The sequence below is a fragment of the Vombatus ursinus genome, unplaced genomic scaffold (assembly GCF_900497805.2).
Source record: "Vombatus ursinus unplaced genomic scaffold, bare-nosed wombat genome assembly UNPS02014821.1, whole genome shotgun sequence".
Classification (NCBI taxonomy): Eukaryota; Metazoa; Chordata; class Mammalia; order Diprotodontia; family Vombatidae; genus Vombatus; species Vombatus ursinus.
The window spans coordinates 16,741,107-16,762,291 of record NW_020954599.1 but is presented as its reverse complement, the minus strand read 5'-3'; the positions used below and the strand labels follow the sequence as shown (position 1 = coordinate 16,762,291).

Here is a 21,185-nt window from a genome sequence, read left to right as displayed (position 1 = left end):
ATCTAGAATGAGGGGATACTTCCCTCAGAAAACAAAAAACGGGAGTGAAGATTGCTAGAATGTTTTGAATAAAATACTTTGTACTTTTGGGAGAAAGGTACCCTTTTAGATTAGCTAGATATATGTTTACATGCAAACACATTTCTTTAAAGTTATTGTTTCATTCAAAGAGTTCAAGATGCTTTAGAAAAATCTATACATTGCCCTCATGGTATCCTGTGAGGAAATGAAAACATTCTTTAAACACTGAAATTAAAGCCTCAAATTTCACGCTGCAGGAAATAAGCAGAGAAAAAACTAACAATAAAACAGAAATACACAGAGAAAAAACCAAAAAGTTCAAAGGAAGACACAGACTGAGTAGTTTTGTGACTAGTTTATTAAATTTAATGTACACTTCAAAACAATATACACTTCAAAAACTAAAACTGTACGCTGTCAGAAGGTCATATTTTCATAAATAATCATCTTTCATTCCTTTCATATTGAAATGTTTGTTCATTGATGATTAAGTTCATGTTAGAAAAGAAAAATTTTTAAATAGACAAGCATAATTTTAAACTATACTATGTGATTCCAAATCATGTGAAATTAGTGCATTGCACAGAAATTAAAAAAAAAAACCCTAAAATAATTAGAGAACAAATGTTCATTAAGTGATTACTATGTACCAGGAACTGTGCAATTGTTTGTTTTTAGTGAAATTACAGTCATCCTAGCAGGCCTAGCTTAGCCTGAGTGAAAAGACTGAGTGAATAGATCCCATTAGATATAGTTAAAAAAAAAAAAAAGACAACCAAAAAAAAAAAACTTTATTTACAGTTGAAAATATAAAAGGTCCGAGATCCTGAATCCATGACCTTTCCTGTTTCTTGATCATGAAGTTTGTGCTTTATAAACATTATCTCACTTGATCCTAACAACAAACCTGGCGGATAGGTGCTATTATTATGTCCATTTCACAGTTTTGAGGAAACTGAGGCAGACAAGTAAATGACTTGCCCAGAATCATATACCTAGTAACTGGGTATCTGGATATGAATTCAGATCTTCCTGATTCTATGCCCTATGCTCTATCCACTGTGTCACTTGGATGCCTAATGAGTTTAGTTAGGTCATTTTAGAGGATATAAAAATTGGCCATTTTAAGACATTTGCCATTTGGTGGTACCAGTTTCCTTCAGTCTCTGTATTTCTACAAAGTCAAAAATGGCCATTTAAGAGGGATTCTTAGACTGGTTTAAAATTTAACCAAAATTTGGCTTTGTTTTATGTTTGTTTTATCTTGTTTTTTATACATAACTATAGGAACAGCTAGGTAGTGCAGTGGATAGAGCATTAGCCCTGGGGTCAGGAGGACCTGAGTTCAAATCTGACCTCAGACATTTGACACTAGCTATGTGACTCTGAGCAAGTCACTGAACCCCAATTGCCTCATATACACACACACATACACACACGTAATTATAAACCACTTTCTAAAAGAGTACAGAGGGCAGCTAGGTGGCACAGTGGATAGAGCACCGGCCCTGAAGTCAGGAGGACCTGAGTTCAAATACGACTCAGACCAAACACTTGACATGTACTGGTTGTGTGACCCTGGGCAAGTCACTTAACCCAGATTGCCTCACTTAAAAAAAAAATTTTAAAAAAATGAAAGAGTACAGAGGGGTAACTTTCACTTTTCCATAACTAGCAGGAAAATCCAAGCATAAAAAAAGTTACCCAATTAAGGGAGCAATGTCATTTTGCCACCTTCTGTTAGAAAGCCATCTTTTTTTTGTATTTATGAAAACATTTTCAAACGATTTATCTATGAAATGCATATGAAGTACTTTATAATTCTAACCATATCTTATGCCAGTCATCATCAGTCTGATTGTCATTGTCATCTTATTTTATTCTTTCCATCTTTATATTTGATGGAAATCCAATGAAAATATTCTCTGGACAAATCATGAATCTTCTATTGTTCTTTTATGAATAGTGTTCAGTGAACTACTGTGTAGATGGATAAAACGATTGATTTGTGTATTGAATAACAGTGTTGAGGTGACAGGCCCATCTTCTAAATCTTTCACATTCACTGAAAACCTCATCAGTATTACTCCAGTAGCAGAAGGAAAGAGGGGATGAGATGTACTTTCCTGGTCCCAGGTGCTTTTGAATTTTTTGATCACTTGTCTATGGTTTTAAAGCTTTTTATTACACTGAATGTTCTAAGTGTTTGGTTTGGCAACATCCATTCACTTATTTCTACATTTTTGGAGGGTCAATGTTCTGTCCCAGTAATGATGAACAATAATTTTTATCTGTGACAATGCTTCAGTTCTACTACAACTTTTTTGCAAGTTTTCCGTAGCTATACTCTAGATCAAAAGATGAAAATTTCAACTACTAACAAATAGCACTTGTATTGTACATTCCATCTTGGTTATATGATTTGGTGATAGTTTCAAATATTAATCAAAGATTTTAGAACTCATTTCTTCCAACCACATAGATTATAAAACTTGGAACGAGATGCACATTGCAAATTTAGACAAAATGCAATTATTATCTGTCTACCTTAGTAACAAAAAAATCAAACACCAACAACAACCCTGTGCCATGTGCCATGAAATAATCTCAGTTGTTTGTTATCAGAAATGACAACTAAGAAAGTTTATTCAGAAAATGCTTTGGATTCATTGTCCCACCGTTTGTGGGCCACAGTGAATAGAACATCGGCCCTGGGATAAGGAAGACCTGAGTTTGAATCAGGTCTTAAACGCTAGTAGCTGTGTGACTCCGAATAAATCTGCCTCAGTATTTTCAACTGTTAAATGGAGATAATAATATCACTTGTCTCATGGGGTTGTTGCAAGGGTCAAATGGAATAATATTTGGAAATCACTTAGCACAGTGCCTGGCATATACTAAGTGATTTAAAATGTTCTCTCAATGATGAAGGAGGGAAGGGAGTTTGGGAGAGAATTTGGAACTCAAAATGGTAAAAAATGAAACTCAAAAATTGTTTTTACATGTAATTGGAAAAAAATAAAATATGAAAATTCAAAAAATGTTTAAAATGCTTGTTCCCTCACCCTGCATTCTCAAATTTTTATGGATTAGCTCTATATCTGGGTGCTATGGGCAAATTCTCAGCCTATAATAATGATCTAGTTCCAACAGAGTTTATTGGTTGAGTTGTCTGAGATATTTTGAGGTCTGAAGATATTGAATAGTATGTAGCTTTCTCATGTCATCTTATAAAAAAAGAGTTAGCTTCTGACATATATGTCCATCCACCAGGACATGTCTTGCTACTTACTGCCTGTGCTTCTTTATATAATCTATACCAATCACTTAGTCCGGATTTCTGAAGGATAACCTCTTATGTAATTTCTGGTGGTGGTAACCTCATCCTAAATTGCCACCATACACCCCTCTTTGAGATACTATGATTCTTTTAAAAATTTATTTAGTATTTTATTTTTCCCCCAGTTACATGTAAAAAAAAATTGTAACGTTCATTTTTAAAACTTTGATTTCCAAATTCTCTCCCTCCCTTCCTCCCCAGATTCTGATTCTTTTGGAGAACTGATTGACAGACCAGAAATCTCACACAACCGTCTCACCATTAGCTGTTTTGTTCCCTTTTCAATTTTTTCAGTGAAAGCCAGTAATGATTTCTTAATCACCTTTTAGCCTTACTTTCTGTGAATTCAACTTGCCACTGCTCTCATCCATTTGATGATAATGTGGCTAAAATGAAGAACTCTGTGTCACGACCAGCAGTTTTTCACCTGCTCATTCAGTGACTTTTGGTTATAGGACATCTACAGACAGTTCTCCTTGGAAGAGCTGCTTTAAGATGCAGTCTACTATCTAACTTGAACCACGTTGAGTCTTTTTTTTTTTTTTTAAGGCAATTGGGGTTAAGTGACTTGCCCAGAGTCACACAGCTAGTAAGCATCAAGTATTTGATCTGAGGGTGGATTTGAACTCAGGTCCTCCTGACTTCAGGGCCGGTGGTCTATCCACTGCGCCACCTAGCTGCCCCCACCACGTTGAGTCTTAAAGAAGGAGCCATCTGTGTATTAAATCCAAAGGTCATGATAACACAAACTACTAGCAATTACATCATAGATAACTTTTTATGGCACCTTAAAGACTACAGAAGGGGCAGGTAGGTTGGTGCAGTGGAGAGAGCACTGGGTTTGGAATTAAAAAGACTCATCTTCATGTGTTCAAATTACTCGCTGTGTGACCCTGGACAAGTCAGTTAATCTTGTTGGCCTCAGTTTCCTCATCTGTAAAATGAGCTGGAGAAGGAAATGGCAAACCAAATCCTGTACCTTTGCCAAGAAAATTTCAAATGGGGTCCCAAAGAGTCAGAGACAACTGAAAACAACTGAACAACAAAAGACTTTATCCACAGTATCAATATCATTAGATCCTGAAAACATTCTGTGAGCAAGCATTATTAAACCCATTTTACAGATGAACTGATGATGCTCAGAAAGGTTAAATAACTTGCTCATTGTCATGTAACTAGTAAGTGGATTCAAAGCCACATCTCTCTTCTTTCTTTATTACATTGCCTTGTGACTTTTAGGAATATGATGAAGCTAAAATTTTATAAAGGGTGTTTCATTCAGTTTTATACCTATGGAATTGTATTGGAATTGGAATTAACTGGACAAGCTAAGTAAAATAAAGGAAAATGACAGACTATCTTCTGGGTTAATTGGATGGCAGAGGCATCGCTGGAGGTAAGCTCCTTAATATTACGAGCTGACTCACTTTTGTATTTGTATCCTCAGTGTTTAGCACAATGCCTTACATACAGTAGGTGCTTAATAAAGGCTTGGCATATGCTTTAGTTGTGTGTGTGACTTTCCCAACTGAGAACTATGTAGCTCTTAAGCCCCCACCCTACCTCAGCCCCCAGTAATGGAGTCATAGATAGAATGCTGGGCTTGGAGTTAGGAAGATCTGAATTCAAATTTTATTTCTCACACTTACAAGTTAGTATGACTGTGGGCAAATCATAACCTCCCTGCTTCAGTTTCTTTCCTGGGGAAATGAGAGTATTGGACTAAATGACCTCTACGATAACTTCCAGCCCTAAATCTGTGATCCTGTATTTCATTTTTGGAAATAGGAGAAATGGGTTTTACCCTCTTCGAGTAGAAAGATTAGATATTTCCTTTTTTGACCCTTGTTTATGATGGAAACACACAGCCTGAGAACTGGTCCCAAAATGTAAATATAATCATTCGATTTCTTTTTAATGTTGACATTGAGAAAAATGATGTAAATTTAGAAAAAGGAAATTTCAAACAATCTTTCTGTGATTGTATAATCTACTATCTAGCTGAAACACAAACGCATTTCTGAAATAATTATCTTTTATGATGTTAAGGAGGGGATATTGGGAGACCAGACAAAATTCTGGAGCATAAACTTGGCCCACTGCTTTCCTGGCTCCACGGGTGAACGAGCATTCCCTAAGCATTCATACGGTTCCTTTCAAGGAGAAAAATTTTTCTTCTCAGTACAGTAGGACATATAGATTGTTCTATCGTGGGGCAGCTAGGTGGCGCAGTGGATAGAGCACCGGCCCTAAAGTCAGGAGGACCCGAGTTCAAATACGGCCTCAGACCAAACACTTGACACTTACTAGCTGTGTGACCCTGGGCAAGTCACTAAACCCCAACTGCCTAAAAATAAAAAAAAAAAATAGATTGTTTTATCACCAGTGCTCCGCATAGGAATTGGCTGTATCACTCCTAAAATAGCTAGGGTTTCCAAAACCACGGCAGAAATTCTTGGCATTCTCAAGAAGGGGGGAAAGATAGGCATGATGGATGCCTTGTCCTCTTGCCCCCGCATTCCCACTTCCTGAACTAGTCAGCCCCATGGTTAAACAGATTCTCTGTCATCCAGGATTATTCTAGATTGCATAGATTAACTAGTGATGAGAGCAATAGATGTGAGATTACTCTTCACCTATCAGGAAGGTGGTGGCCCTATTTTTTTTTTATTTCATGTACAGATCAGTCAATTAACAAACATTTATTAAGCTCTTACTATATGACAGGTACTGTGCTAAGTAGAGGGGATACAATGAAAAGGAAGAACATGGTCAGAGCCCTCAGGGGACTCACATTCTAATGAGTGAAACAGCACTCAAACAGCTATGTATATGCAAGACATACAGATTTAATAAGGAGTGATGTCAATTAATCAATCAATAAACATTTATGAAGTGCCTGGTATGTACCAGGCACTATGCTGAGCACTGGGGAAACAAAGAGGCAAAATACAGTCCCTGTCCTCAGGACACTTAAAATCTAATAATTTGAAGAGAAGGCACTAGAAATCAATTCAGGAGCTTAACGACTAGCACAACGTGGGAAGGATTTGTGACTTTTGGGATAATAGTTTTTCTTTTCTCCTAACTACTGTAAAATGAATATATGTATGCATTAATGTAGCATGAATAAATGTTGGCAAATGTCCTCAACAGCAGGAACAATTAGTAAATTCATGAATTTCCATTTGTAAAATTTAAAGGGTAACAAAAATTTAAATGGTAACTTACTATAAAAGTACTGATTGTGCCTGGCTTTTAGTGCGTGCAAACAAAATCTACCACAAAATCTATCTGCTGGTATATTCTGTTTTTGAGATATGGTCAAGAGGATTCTTTCTGGGGCTGGACTGGACCTGTGACTTCACTGACATAGGAAACTGCTGGTTGATGAAGCTCCCTTCACCAACACAATTCAGCAGCTTCCCTGTGAATTATTACCATAGAGAGAGGCTTAGAATGCTGAAAGGCTAAGATACTTGTCTAGGGTCACATAGCCTGTGTCTGAGGGGGTAGTTGAACTGAGGTCTTCCTGACTCCAAGACCAGTTCTCCCCATATGGGTACCACAAGGTACCCATGCTACCTTAAACTCTCATGGTCTCAGGTAACTGTCATCATAAGAGGCATATTGCCCAGTGGGATGAACGAATGAGTGAATTCAAAGCCTGCCCAAGACACCTACTTATTAGCTGGGTTACTCTAGGAAAATCTCTCTCGGCCTGAGTTTCTTCACCTATAAAATAAGGTAATTGCATCTGATGGTCAATCAATAAGAATTTATTAAATACCTACTACGTACCAGGCACTGAGCTGAGGGCTGGGGATACAAATAAAGGTAAAAGACAGTCCTTGATTTCAAGGAGTTTACAATATAATTAATGGAGGAGATAACATGCAAACAATTGTGTGCAAAAAGCTATATCCAGGCTAAATAGAAAATAATGAACAGAGGATAGAAATTAGATTTAAGAGGGTTTGGGAAAGGCTTCGTTATAGAAGGTGAAATTTTAGCTGGACTTGAAGGAAGCCTCCAAGATTCTTTCCAGCTTCAAATCAATAGTTTTGTGTTGCAGAGCATTTGGTAAAGGGAGTTTCCTCAACTGGGGTTTCTTGCCAATGAAATCACAAGTTGGAACTCATAAACTGCCTATTACAAATTATGACCTCTTCAATCACAATTAACTTGCTCCTGGTGAAGTGTTAACAGAGAGTAATTAATGAATTTATTGTATTACCACTGTTTATATAATGTGTGTTTCTTTGCTAATACTATATCTGTGATGACAGTCAAATAAGTAGATATTTCAATGAGTTAAACTAATTAGATTAAGACTTGATGTGTCAACACAGACATAATATATTAATTTGTTATTCAGTGTTGTTCATTATCCATTATAAAGGTCCACAGATTTTACCGATATCTAAAATATCACTCCTATTAAGTTTGGGGGAAAAAAGAAACTATTTCAATAGCAGCCCTTTTGTTCTTTGTTATGACACCACTAACTAAAAATAACCCAGTGAAAGTTAAGATCTTTTCGTGTTACACTTCAATGGTTCAGGGGACCTGTAATTTGCAGCTCCCCTGTATGGTCTCTACTGGTGTTGTTTATTGTACAACTTAGTAGATGGCCTTTGGAAATTGCTGTGCCTGAAAAATTCATCTCCCCACGTCCAACTCGCGTGGTAACCTCTTTGAACTTCCTAGGATGGTCTGCAGACAGTAGATGTTCAGTCTATTACAGGATACTCAAAGCCTTTTTCAGCTTCGTAGGGCCCTCTAGAATTTCTATTTCATAGGCAGGATCTTTAAGAATACAAGGTCACCTCCAAGTCACAAAGAAGTATTAGAATATCACAGTGGAAGTTTTAATATCATTCAATCAATAAGTATTTGGTAAGTACCTACTCTGTGCCAGGCATTGTGCCAGACATTTAAAAAAAATCACTGTTCTTAAGGAACTTATATTCAATGGGAATCATTGATCCATTCAAATCTCATTTATTTTCATCCAAAAAGGAAAATGATCATAATTATTTATGTTATTAGCTGTTAGGGTGAACTAAAGGACTTCCTTTTCTCCTTTTACAAAATAGATAATCTCTGAGGTATTTTCCACTTATAGCATCCTCATTAAAAAAATTATTCTAGCCACAGATAAAGCAACTCAGTAATGTGCTACCCAAAAATCATTCTGGAACTGAAGGACAAGGATAGCAAGAAGACTTTCGATGGTGGTGAAGTATATGTCATGAAACAGACAAGCACCGATTGTTCTAATGTATTTGATGAAATTAGGAAAGGAAAGAATGCTTTGTTGAAGGTCTGCAGTTGACCTTCAGATGGGGAAAATGGACATGCAGAAAAGCTTAACTTTCCAGATTATGAGTGATCTCACTGATTTTGGTTGGAAACCAATGCTAATGTATTTTCCAGTGAGAAAACTGGGCTGGAAAATAGTAGTGATGGTTCTCATCAGACTTCTAGGCATGGCAAGTATTGACTTTGCCGATAAGTGCTGATTGAAGTGACATATGCCCCTGAAACAGTCTAAAGAAAATGAAAACAATGTATGAATGTTGGCAATTAAAGGCAGATGTTAGAGAAAAATGTAAATGTTGACATGGTTCCATATCCTAAGCCTTGATAAAACAAAAATTGATTAGAGAGTCCTTTGAAGGGAAGATTAGTTGTAGATGTGATGGTATAAAATTGAATGCGGCGAATAATGAAAATTCAGAACTCAGAACCAAGTAGATGTCCAAGGAATGTGTGCAGACTCCCCTTCTGTGTGAGTGTGTGCTCTGTGTGAAAGAGTCCTTAACATTCAGGTGGGGAGAAGAGGGAGGGAACTGAATGTAGTTTCTAGTTCCGGTTCTGGGACTAGGAAAAGCAGCTGTGATTAAAATACAGAGTGCTCCGGCTTAAGAGTCCAGACTAGGCTAATAGCTGGTTCCGTGATCTTGGACAAAGGTGAATCATGTAACTTCTCTGAATCTCGGTTTCTTCATCTGCAAAATGAGGGGATTTAAGCAGATGACCTCAAAGGAGGCAACGAGAGGATCAGAGTTCAAATCCTGCCTCAGACATTAACTAGTCATTTAGCCACTGTCTGCCTCAGTTTCCTCAATGGTAAAATGGAGGTAATAATAGCACCTACTTCCCATGATTATTTTAAGGATCAAATGAGATAATATTTATAAAGCACTTTCCAAACCTTAAAGCATTATATAAATGCTACAATTATTATTATCCAATATAAAGGTACCAATTAGATTCCTCTGGGAATAGTAGATGCTTTATCATCATCGTCATCATTGCTGTTATTGTTATTAATGGTGGTATTATTTGTTATTTATTATCAAAGGTATTTCCCAGCTTTTCTATTTTGGGGGGGGGGGCAATGGGTTTAAGTGACTTGCCCAGGGTCACACAGCTAGTAAGTGTTATGTGTCTGAGGTCAGATTTGAACTCAGGTCCTCTTGAATCCAGGGCCAGTGCTCTATCCACTGCGCCACCTAGCTGCCCCCCAGCTTTTCTATTTTTTAGAAGAAGAATCATGCCGGCTCAAAGACTATATGATCTCTGCATTGCATCTAGATTAGGAAAGGGTTTAACATTAATGACATGGAAGCAATGCAAAAGAACAAGAAACTCTGGTCCTATGATGATGCTTTGCTAGAAAAAATGGAAAATGTTGCTAGGAACTAACTATCCAAAATCCGTAATATGGCCAAGCTAATTTGTGTGAGCACGAAACAGGAATTATAAATGGGCCTAAAACATGCTGTTGACAGGGGAATCACATAAATCATTGACATAGTTATGCTGATTTTACTGTTGATAGATATGTGAATAGAAAGTTGAATTATCACTTAAAAACAAGTCAGACCTATGTTTATGTTATAGTGTATGTATGATCAGAAGGAAAAAAAAATAAAAGGAACTTAACTGCCACACCCATGCTTTTCCAAAAGAGAAAAAATATAAGATTAGGCATAATTATACATTAGTAACCCCTGAGTTATATGTTACCTTCATGATATTAGAGTGAACTGCCAATTTTCTAAAATTGAAGGGTAAAATAATACTGTGTCAGTTACACTTCAGCAAGTTGTTACTATGAGATTTTCCTGCATTGGATGCAGAGCCAAATGAAGAAACTTCAGCCAATGTTGTCCAACCTCATCATTTTACAGATAAGGAACCTGAGGCTCAGAGAGGTTAAGTGATTTGCCCGGGGCCACACAGTTTATCAGTATCAGAAGTAAGACTTGAATCTAGGTCATCCTGGCTGGCAGTCTAGCCTTCTACTGGAGACTCCACACAACCTCCCATTACTGGGATAGGGTGGAGGGTGGGGGCTAAGCAGCCACTCCATTACCACAGTAACAAGAACACAATTGGCTCTAGTCAAGTTTTTTATGAAGTGCCTACTTTGTGCTAACAGCTGCAGATGCAAATGAAACAGTGCCCTCAAAGAGCTAATATATAGTTATTCCAATCCCATAGTAAGATACTGATTAGATGCCTCTGTGAGTAGTGGGTTTCATAGCTGTGCATTTGTTTTTCTTGCCATCTTGATACTACAGAGCAGTGAACCATGCTAATAATTATGGTTTCAAAACACTGTAGTTGGGTTCTCTGCTGCTCATGTGATTTAGTCTCTAGAACAATCAATTGGAAATTGGAAATAGGATGACTACTTTTCTCCCCCCTCTCCCATTTAAGGAACCTTAATAATCCCCATAAAGAAACTTTAGTCCTTTGGAAATCGTCTGTGCCTCTATTCCAGTCAGCCTGAGAATTTTTCAAGTGAAATTATTCCCTAAGACTCTGTCTCTTCAAATTCCCTAGAAATTGTTGATGCTCCAGTTGGCTATCAAGGTACAATGATAATCCATGAAAAATATGAGTTGAGTAGATATGATTAAGCAATCATCACATTCATAAGGCTGGCATCCAGGTACTTTGTGCTGATTCTGAAGATGGAGGAAACCAAAGCCTAGCAAATGTTAAGTCAAGAAAGCTTGACAGAATGCACCATCGCTGAAATAACTTCCTATTTAGGTGGGTTTGAAGAAAATCAGATGATTCTGTTTACTGTCATCTAAATTATTTTTCTTTTCCCTTTCTTTAACCTGAATGGAACAACTAATCCATGTATTCCATTAGAACTATATTATGCTGTGAAATTACAGGGTTTCAGCTCCCCTTCGCTCTCTCACTACCCCAGCAGGATTTAGTTAAAGCTTATGTAAGCAAGAAGCTGTATGAAATTTTAGAAGTCCAATGACTTCTCCGTAATGCTAATGTGTTTATTTTGAAAGAACTTCAATTTATTCTGTCAACTTTTGAGGAATCCAGACACTTTCCTTAAACATCTAAAGAGTAGTTCTGAATTTGGAGGACCTAGGGTCAAATGGGACTTTGCCACTTTCTTTCTGCATGAATGTGGGCCAGTCACTTAACCTCACCTGGCCTCAGTTTCCTCATCTGCTAAAATGAGTGGATTGACCTAGATGCATTCTGAGATCCTACTTAGCTTCTTGACTGTTCAGGAGAGCAAGCAAATATCAAAGAAACAGAGACTCTTTGCCAACTTCTTATTCTTTCTAGTTGCAAAATAGAATTCATGAGGATTTTTTAGAGAAAGCTAGAAATCTTGTTCTGGAGCTAACAAAGTCTTTAGTTTTAGCACTAAAACTTGGTTCAGTCAATAACGTTCCTTACTGCTTCTGGTCTCCTGAGCAAAGGAAAAAAAAGAAAAAGAAAGAGCAAAGATGGTGAGCTTTGAGGTCTCAGCTAGCTGGGCTTGGTTTTTGTTGAGTTTGTTGTTAGATCACTTCAATCATTTGAGGGGGCATGGTAGGGGAACTAATATTATTAGTAGCCCCAAAAGAGTCTATCTTTGAGACCCTCCTGCTCAGGCTTCATTAACAAAATTTATCAATGAGTGGTGGAGATCCCCTGGGGACCATTTCCCAAAGTAACAGTTTGTTGTTCAGTCATGTCTACCCCACTTGGAAGTTTTCTTGGCAAAGATACTGGAGTGGTTTGCCATTTCCTTCTTCAGTTCATTTTATAGATGAAGAAAGTGAGGCAAACAGTGTTAAGTGACTTATCCAGGGTTACATACCTAGTAAGTATCCGAGGCTGAATTTGAACTCGGGTCTACCCAACTCCAGGCCAGGAACTCTATTCACTGGGCCACGCAGCTATCCTTGCACCATACCCATTAATAACTATGACAATACCCATTAATAAATTCTCCCCATGGGCTATCCGATTCACTTCTATGGAAGTCAATAGTCACAAAAGTCATTATTTCCAAAGGCTCATAAAAGTTTAGGTAACTATTCCCTACCTCACAGATTCTCAACTCAATATGTTCCAATAGACACATCTTCTGACTACTCTTTTATAATTCCCAGAGGAAATACTATAGTGCCTAGGACAGAGCTCTGCACACAGAAGGGCGTTGAAAGTTTATTGAATTGAATGAAAACATTCTGAAATTATATGTTCGATAAAAGTAACAGCCGGTTTTTGTGTCATTACCCATAAAGCACAGGTCCGAACTAGGCATTGACTCATCATTGGTTTGTGATTTGGCTGCCACAGATAGCAAGTGATGAATTTCTTGAGTCAGCCCAATATCACCCAAGTGACTCTCATCCTGCATGATCACGCTTACCCAAAATCAGAAGATGGCAGTGAAGGATCTGCTTTGGGGTCCAACAGGAAACGACTCTGTAACACTTGCCGATTATTTTCTACAGTCAAAACAGGGTAACCCATCTGCCTAGTCCATGTGTCCATCACTTCTTTCACTGGTTTATTACTTGCCTAAAGATGAAAAGTAGAGATTAACCTAAAAAAGTTGGATTCTTTTTTTTACCAATATTTAGAGCCAAAGAAATGCTAAACAAAAGTAATTAACAATTGGATAGGCTGCTCTCTTTCATACCTTTTCCAGCGCGTCCCAAAAATCATCTGTTCTCGCATTTCTGAACTCATATGTCTTCAAGTATTGCTGTGTATAAAAGAGAAGAATTATTAAACAAAACATTCATCTTTGCTCTTCTCTAGGTGGTCCTATGTAGAAGCAACGATTTAGAGCAGAGGACTTTAAAGGTTTTAGGATCATAGTTCTAGAGTGGCCATTATTACCTTTTTCTGTCATGGACCTCTCTTTAGCAAAACCAACAGACCCCTTCTCAGAAGCATGTTTTTAAATAATTGAAGGAAAGGATAAATTTCAATTTTTTTTCATTCATTGTTGTTATTGAGTCATTTCAGTCATGTTTGACCCTTTGCAACCCCATTTGGGGTTTTCTTGGCAAAGGTACTAGAGTGGTTTGCCATTTCCTTCTCCAGATCATTTTACATGTGAGGAAACTGGGGCAAGCAGGGTTAAGCGACCTGCCCAGGGTCACACAGTTAGTAATTGTCTAAGGCCAAATTTAAACTCAGGAAGAGAAGTCTTCCTGACTTCAGGCCCGGCACTCCATCCACTGTATCACCAACCTAGTCTTACCCTCTGGACCCTCTGAAGTCTATCCAGAGATTACTCCTGTTCCCCTGAACCTCTTCTCAGCTTTCATTCTAAAGGGATACTGAAGTAGGTCAACATATATTCTACCTAAAATAGATAGTTCTAAACCACAAGAAATAGTTACCGGTTAAAAAACCCCATTTGTTCTTTATCTGGTGATTATTTGAGCCTTGCGGAACTGTGACTAAAAGAGAGAAATATCTGAAGATTTTCTAAGGATTGGTTTCTTTGAAAACCAGAATGTGCATTCTTCACAGCCAGCAGAGGCTCAGAATATAGTGAGCAGCCACTGAAGGATTATTAACTGAAAAGCTCTGAATGGGGTGCTGCCATTCTCTGAGTCTCCAATTTTTACAGATTGGCGGTCATCTATACCCCATGACTTCCTCTCTTTTCCTTTATTAACCCGTGGGCTTTTCAGTTTGAGACACCAGGCCACGCATCAGCGGGGCAGGTTAAACAGGGTTGTGATTTGCACAGATCAAACAGGAGTAATGGACTTTAACCAAAACGAATGTTTAAAAATCTGCATTTAGAAAAATGATAACACTGGGGGGGATGATAATTATAAAAAGATTTTTCCCTGTACAAAAGGATTTGTCTTGTAATTCTTTTAAATAGCAGGTCCTCACAGTATGTTTAAAATATAATCCTATTTACAAACTTCTGTTTGTGTACATCTTTTTCTGTAACATGTCAATTACAGAAAGTGAAAATCATCTCTACAGAAAATTACAGGCATTTTTCTAACTCTAAAACCAGTCCTTTATCATCAAGATCCTAGCAGTTTCCATGGAGACCATCCATAGCACTAATTGCATTTCCTTTGCTATCCACAGTAGCCCAGGACCTAATGTGATCGTCTTCTTAGGTACAGGTAAGGGTTCTTACACTTTCTGTGTGTCATAGACCCCTTTGGCAGGCTGGTAAAACCTACAGACCCCTTCCTAGAATAATGTTATCAAATGCACAAAATGAAAAATGTAGGAAATATACATGAAGGAAATGAATTCTATTGAAATAAAAATGCAATTTTTTTTTCCATCCAAGTTCATAAATAATCTATCCCTTAGGGGTCCAAGGACCTCAGGTTAAGAATCCCTGAATTAAGCCAGACCAAATCAGGTATACTCAAAGAAAGTGACCAATGCGTCTAACTTCAGATAGACTCTTTCCCCAACCTGCTATAGTTTCAAGTGTCCCTTCCCAGGTCACAAAACAGTCTTTCTCCCTGTTCTTTTCAGGGACTGAGAAATGAAAAAGTAAAAGCGACTTAATACAGACCCGAGGGAACATCTGGGGCTGTCAGATCTCCTGTGACCTTTCCTCCTGAATTCTTTGGGTCAGTTTACTTCCCAGCACTACCACCAGAGGGCAGGCAAAGGAAGGGAGAAGAGAGAATTTTAAAAAATAGAAGTTTTAATTACTGCTTACGGAGTTTTGTCTTGGTCACAAGCCCTTAAAATTAGTAAGAAATGTCCTGTTTGCACCCATATGTATAAAAATATTTATAGGGGGTCTTTTTATTGGGGCAAAGAATTAGAAACTAAGGGGCACCCACCCATCAATTGGAAAACGACTGAACAAATTATGGTAGATGAATGTGATGGAATACTATTTTGCTTAAAGAAATGATGAAAGGGATGGGTTCAGGGAAACCAGGGAAGACTTGTATTGAACTGAGGTTAGAGTGAAGTGAGCAGAACCAGGAGAACACTTTCTATCTGCATGCCCTTTAGCAAGTAGCCTAATCTTTATGAGACTATTTTGCTCATCTCTAAAATAGGAAGAATAATACTTTTACTATCTAACTCAGGGGGCTATTTTGAGGAAATCATTTTGTAAACCCTAAGACACTGTACAAATATGATTTATTCTATCATTATTAGTATTATATGGAAACCTCTGTCTAACAAACATACACATACAACCCAAGAGGGGAAAAAAGTAACGTATTTTACCTTCTAATAGTCACATATAGCCCTATGTAAGTGAATATAACAATGCTAACCCACAGACGCTTTAAGATACTTTCTCAGGAGCGGTCATGGTTCATCCGAACACTCTTACCCTGTCCCTTTTGGGACAAATGGAATGCATCTCTTGGTGTGCTGAGTGGGACTAGGGTCGTTAGTAGAACAGTATGGAAGGAAGAAACAGAGCCAAACCAACTACTCCATTTGGCAACGAAATTCATATTTCCACAGAGTGTCTGTAGAATCCACAGAGGATTCTAATGTTAGAGGCCCTGAACTATAACTAAGAGATGTGAGGGAAGTTTTGGCAGCAATAGTGAGCAGCTAATTACAAGCTCATGCAAGTGATAGATAGATTCCTCCTTCATGAATCTAAATGTAAGAGAGAGTTACAAAATATGCATTTGCTTTAAGCAAATTTGCTTTGAGCAAACTTACTAGCTGTGTGACCCTGGGAAAGTCACTTAGCCCTGTGTGCTTCAGTTTCCTCATCTGTATAATGAGCTGGAGAAGAAAATGGCAAACCACTCCAGTGTCTTTGCCAAGAAAACCCCAAATGGGGTCACACAACTGAAAACAACTGAACAATATCACACAGCAACATTCAAACTAAACTGTGCAGGTTATCCTCTGTAACACTACCAAATACCCTGTGTCTTCCTGGCTTATACACCTCAACTGATATTGCTAATCAACAGAATGTGGAACAAACTTGTTGTCGAGATATTAAATTGTCATGGAAGAAGAAACAGGAGCAATGACTAGAAGTTGAGGAGAGGAAGATTTGGGCTTAATATGAGACATTTCTTACCAAGTAGACCTGCCTAAGAATGGAATAAGTTACTGCACAAGATAGGAGATCTCCCCTCATTTGTGGCCTTTCCAGGAAGGCTGGATGATTGCTTGTTGGAAAAGTCATGGAGAGGGGCAGCTAGGTGGCACAGTGGATAGAGCTCTGGCCTTGGAGTTGGGAGGACCTGAGTTCAAATCCAGCCTCAGACACTTGATGCTTACTAACTGTATGACCCTGGGTGAGTCACTTAACCCCTACTGCTTCACCAAAAAGCAAAAAATAATTTTTGAAAAACAACTGAAAAGTCATACCTCGTCAGGTATGGATGGTATTAGCTTCTGAGGTCCCAACCAACATTAAATCTTTTTGCTAATCCTAACAATCTATGATATAGACAAAGGTACGTTTGACTAACTACAGGTAAGATTCATTTTTACCTCGATAGTGGATATGAGAAAGCATAGGGAAGTTTTTTTTTAAAAAAAAAAACCTCATACATTACCTAAAATCTATGTTTTCACATATCATACACAGATCCACAGACCTTCTTCCTGTGACACTGATGTAGCCATCCTCACATAAAGTAGAAAGATTGACAGTGAGCCTCATTTGCCATCCCCTACCATCCAGTAACCTTCCTTGCCAGCCACCTAGAGAGCCTAGCATAGAGTAGAAGGAGATGAGGCATTGCCGAAAGCATTAGAAATGTCACCAGTGCTAAGTGCAGTTCGGAGGATAGAGAAAAGGACAGTGAGATAGGGATCAAAATGTTGGCGGCAGCAGCTAGTACATTCCAGTGCTTAAAAAAAAAAAATGCTGCATTACTGGGTGGGAAAGTGGGAGAATGCTGGGACACGTTTCATACCCTCTGGGCTGAAATGCCATCAGAAGAGTTCTTAGATACTTAGGGTATCACCATTGGGAAGTCGAGGGTAGAAGGGAAAGAAGAGGAATATTCCATTTGTAGTTGGAATGGGGCCAGCCTGCAGGTTGGGGAGCTGTACAGACATTTTGTAGGATACGCCAAAGATGGAAGGCCCTGAGAGACTTGGCCTGGGGCCAGCAAAAGAAACTGAGACACCCATTAGGCAGAATCTATGTGTGTGCAATTTCTTTTCAAAGTTTCCAGTCGTATCTGCTTTAGAAAGAAAGTAGGCCCTATTTATTCTCTGCTCCCCCTGTGCTAAGTAAGTATCCTAATAACTTCACAAATAGCTTAAGTCTATAATGATAGAAAGGATTCTTGGATTCAGCATTAGGAAAGACCCTCAGCCATGTTTAAAATTCCACCTGGGCCATCATCTTGTCATCTGCCCCTTCTCTGCCGGAAGCTTACTCTCCACCCTTTCTACATCTTGCTCAAAAACTTGTAATAAAATCAATGCTGCAATTTTAACCAGAATGGAAACTTATCAATCAACTCCCCTATGATTTCACTCACAACATTTTTTTAAAATATATCTGAGACCAAAACTTGTAATTACTCTTTCCTGGTCACTACTCCCTTATAGATGTTGTTTCCAGGGATTCTTACCCTTCTTTGAGGATCCCCTCATGGACCCCTTTGGCAGTCTGGTAAAACCCACTTTCAAAATATTATTTGCTGCTTAAATCCATAATTGAAGGAAATGCAAATTGCAGCTAGTGGTCAATGAAATATGTTTGTTTTTTTTTTCCATTTGTATTCACGAACCACCTGAAACTATCCATGGACTCAGAGCAGGAATTCCTGCTTTATTAGAATGTAAGATCCTTGAGGGCAGAAACTGCCTTCTTTTATATTTATACCCCAGATTTGGCACAGTGTTTGGCATAACATAACCGCTTTAATAATTTTTGCATTCATCAATCAATTGATAGATAGGAAATGTTTTTAAGTTATAAATGTCATCAGTAATAATAAAGGAGTAATGCCTACAGACTATATCATACTTTTGCAAGGTAGGCTTTATGGTACAATAGAAAGATAGATGAATGAATTTAGTCAGAAGGCCTGGGTTTGAATCTTGACCCAACCACTGTGTATTCACTCTGAGTCACAGTTTCCTCAATGGTAAAATGAGATGACCTCTGAGGTTCTCTAGCACTTAGCATTGTAATAAATTGATTACTACGCATGTTGATTGATTGATTTTAGCTCAAAATCTATGATCCTAGGGTTTTGTATAACAAGACACTGTAATCTTAGTGGAGAAACATAATGAATGCTGATGCTAATTAGGAAAAGATCCTTCCTCCGGGTTTTCTTGATTATCTATCCCAAAATAAGAAAGAAAAAAGAGGTCATCCTTTTATAAATAGGACTCTGAAGAGATATCACCTAATGTCTTAAAATATTCAAAGAGCTGGCATGTAGAATTCAATCTAATACACAAATATATATTTTGTACTATGTTCAAAGCGTTGAAGACAAAACTGAAAAATGACAAGTCCTTCCATGAAGCACATTACCATTTATCACAAAGTTGGGGGGAGGGAGGAGGAGGAGTATGGTATATCCAGTCATATAGTTTCCCAACCCCAGATTCATCCTTTCCTCTTTCCCATATCTCGCTTCCCTTCTCCCATATAACCAATACATTTCCAGATCCCTTCAATTCTACCTTGACACCACCTCTCACATACATCTCATCCTCTCCTCTCACACAGCCTCTACACTAGTTTAGGTCCTTAGCATTGTCTCTTGCCTTGATTACCAAAATAGCCTTCTAATGGGCTATACTGGGTGTGTGATCTCAAGCAAGTCATTTAATGTTTCCAGGCTCTCAAGCAATTGTATATGACTACAAAGTATCAGTTGAGACACAGGAAACTACCTATATCAATTAAATCACAGAACCTGATCATTCAGGACCCCTGCACACACACACCATGTATCACAAACAGTTGGACAGGACCAAAAATGACAGAAACAACAAATACATGTTTGTTGAGTTGTATTGAATTGGTGCATACACAAATAAGAACCAACAAAAAAAAAAACAGAGTATTATGGGGCAAAGGAAAAGAGACACAAAATGCTTTAGGGAAACTCAAAGAAAGAGACCATTTTCAGTTTGGGGGAAATCTGAGAAGACTTCATGAGGTAACACCTCAAGAAGAAAAGGATTTTGACATACTGAGATGAAGATGGGGTACATTCAGAGTTTGGGGGGATAGCCTTTGGGAATGAATGCAGGAAGGAAACAGAGTATGAAGTTCAGCAGAATAGTCTAAGTAATACAGTCTGTCTAGAACATGGAATTTGTGAAAGGGAATAATGTGAAATGAAGGCTGAACCCAACTGTGAAAGATTTTAAATGTCACATTGCAGAGTCCACATTTTATCTTAGGCAGAAGTTCTTAACCTTTTTTCTATCATGGATTCTTTTGGCATTCTGGTGAAGGTTATGGACCCTTTCTCAAAATAACATTTTTAAATACATAATAAATATATAGGATCGCAAAGGAAACCAATTATGCTGATACACAATTAACAAAACTTTTTTTTTTAAAGAAGTTCATATACGCCAGGTTAAGAAACCCTATCTCAAAGTAATAGGAAGTTATAGAAAGTTTGTGAATAAGGCAGAAATTGGTCAGATCTTCAAAATTACTTGGGGAACTGTTCAATTTATTATGTTTGATTACAGAGAAGAAAGCTACCGCTAGTTGGTGCTAGTAATAGGGAGACTGATTTTTGCTCAATATAGGAATGAGTGTGCCTAACAACAAGACATGTTTGAAAATGAAATGTGTGACTTCCTGGGAGTACTAAGCTACTCTCCACTAGATGTTCAGGCAGACTGAGGCTCAATGACCTCATCATGTCAGAAATGCAGGAGAAAAGTTTCATGCATTATTAGGCAGAGCTCCAATCTCATTACTTATGATGTCTCTTTCTACTGCATTTCATTTTCCCCCATTTGTGATCAGTCTCACATCAGTGCTTACACTATTAGAAATAACAAGACATACTTGACATCCAAGTTGAAATTTCTCTGGGGTTAGCCAGTCTGCAAGCATTCTAAGAATGGAGGCTCCCTAAAGAAAAAAAAAAGAGAGAAAGAGATAAAAGTCACTATGTGAAGGAAAAACTACAGTTTATTAGTATGCATTGTAAGAGCAAAGAATAAAAGACAATTTGTTGTGATCAAAACTTAGAGCTTTTGTTTCTTCTAAGGGACATTTGTTGGTTCCAAGATGTTAGGAAATAAAGTTTGCCATGTAACAGCTTCCAAAATACTCTTATTCATGTATTAATTATTGAAGACAATTGTGGATTAATTACTTAACACAATTTATATACAAATTTCTAGAACAAACAAGAGTTATTTGACCAATGCTGTAAAGAAATTGTTGAAACTCTTGCCTTTAGACTTTTGGGTACTTTATACAGAAAGTTATTGCATTTCTTCCAATGAACCAGAAGATGGAGCCCTCCTAATGGAAAAGAAATGTATTGGCTTGTGTGTGTGTGTGTGTGTGTGTGTGTGTGTGTGTGTGTGTGTGTGT

At 37.8% G+C, this 21,185-nt stretch overlaps 1 protein-coding gene across 1 annotated transcript in view; it reads right to left on the bottom strand.

The window, feature by feature from the left end:
- Positions 1–21,185, bottom strand: part of ENPEP (glutamyl aminopeptidase) — a 118,261-nt gene that overhangs the window by 33,511 nt on the left and 63,565 nt on the right. The window contains exons 8-10 of the mRNA XM_027837520.1: positions 20,649–20,714; positions 13,335–13,400; positions 13,062–13,213 (exon numbers count right to left, since the gene is read on the bottom strand). Of these exons, the coding sequence (XP_027693321.1) occupies positions 13,062–13,213; positions 13,335–13,400; positions 20,649–20,714 (284 nt within the window). The remainder of the gene's footprint in view (positions 1–13,061; positions 13,214–13,334; positions 13,401–20,648; positions 20,715–21,185) is intronic.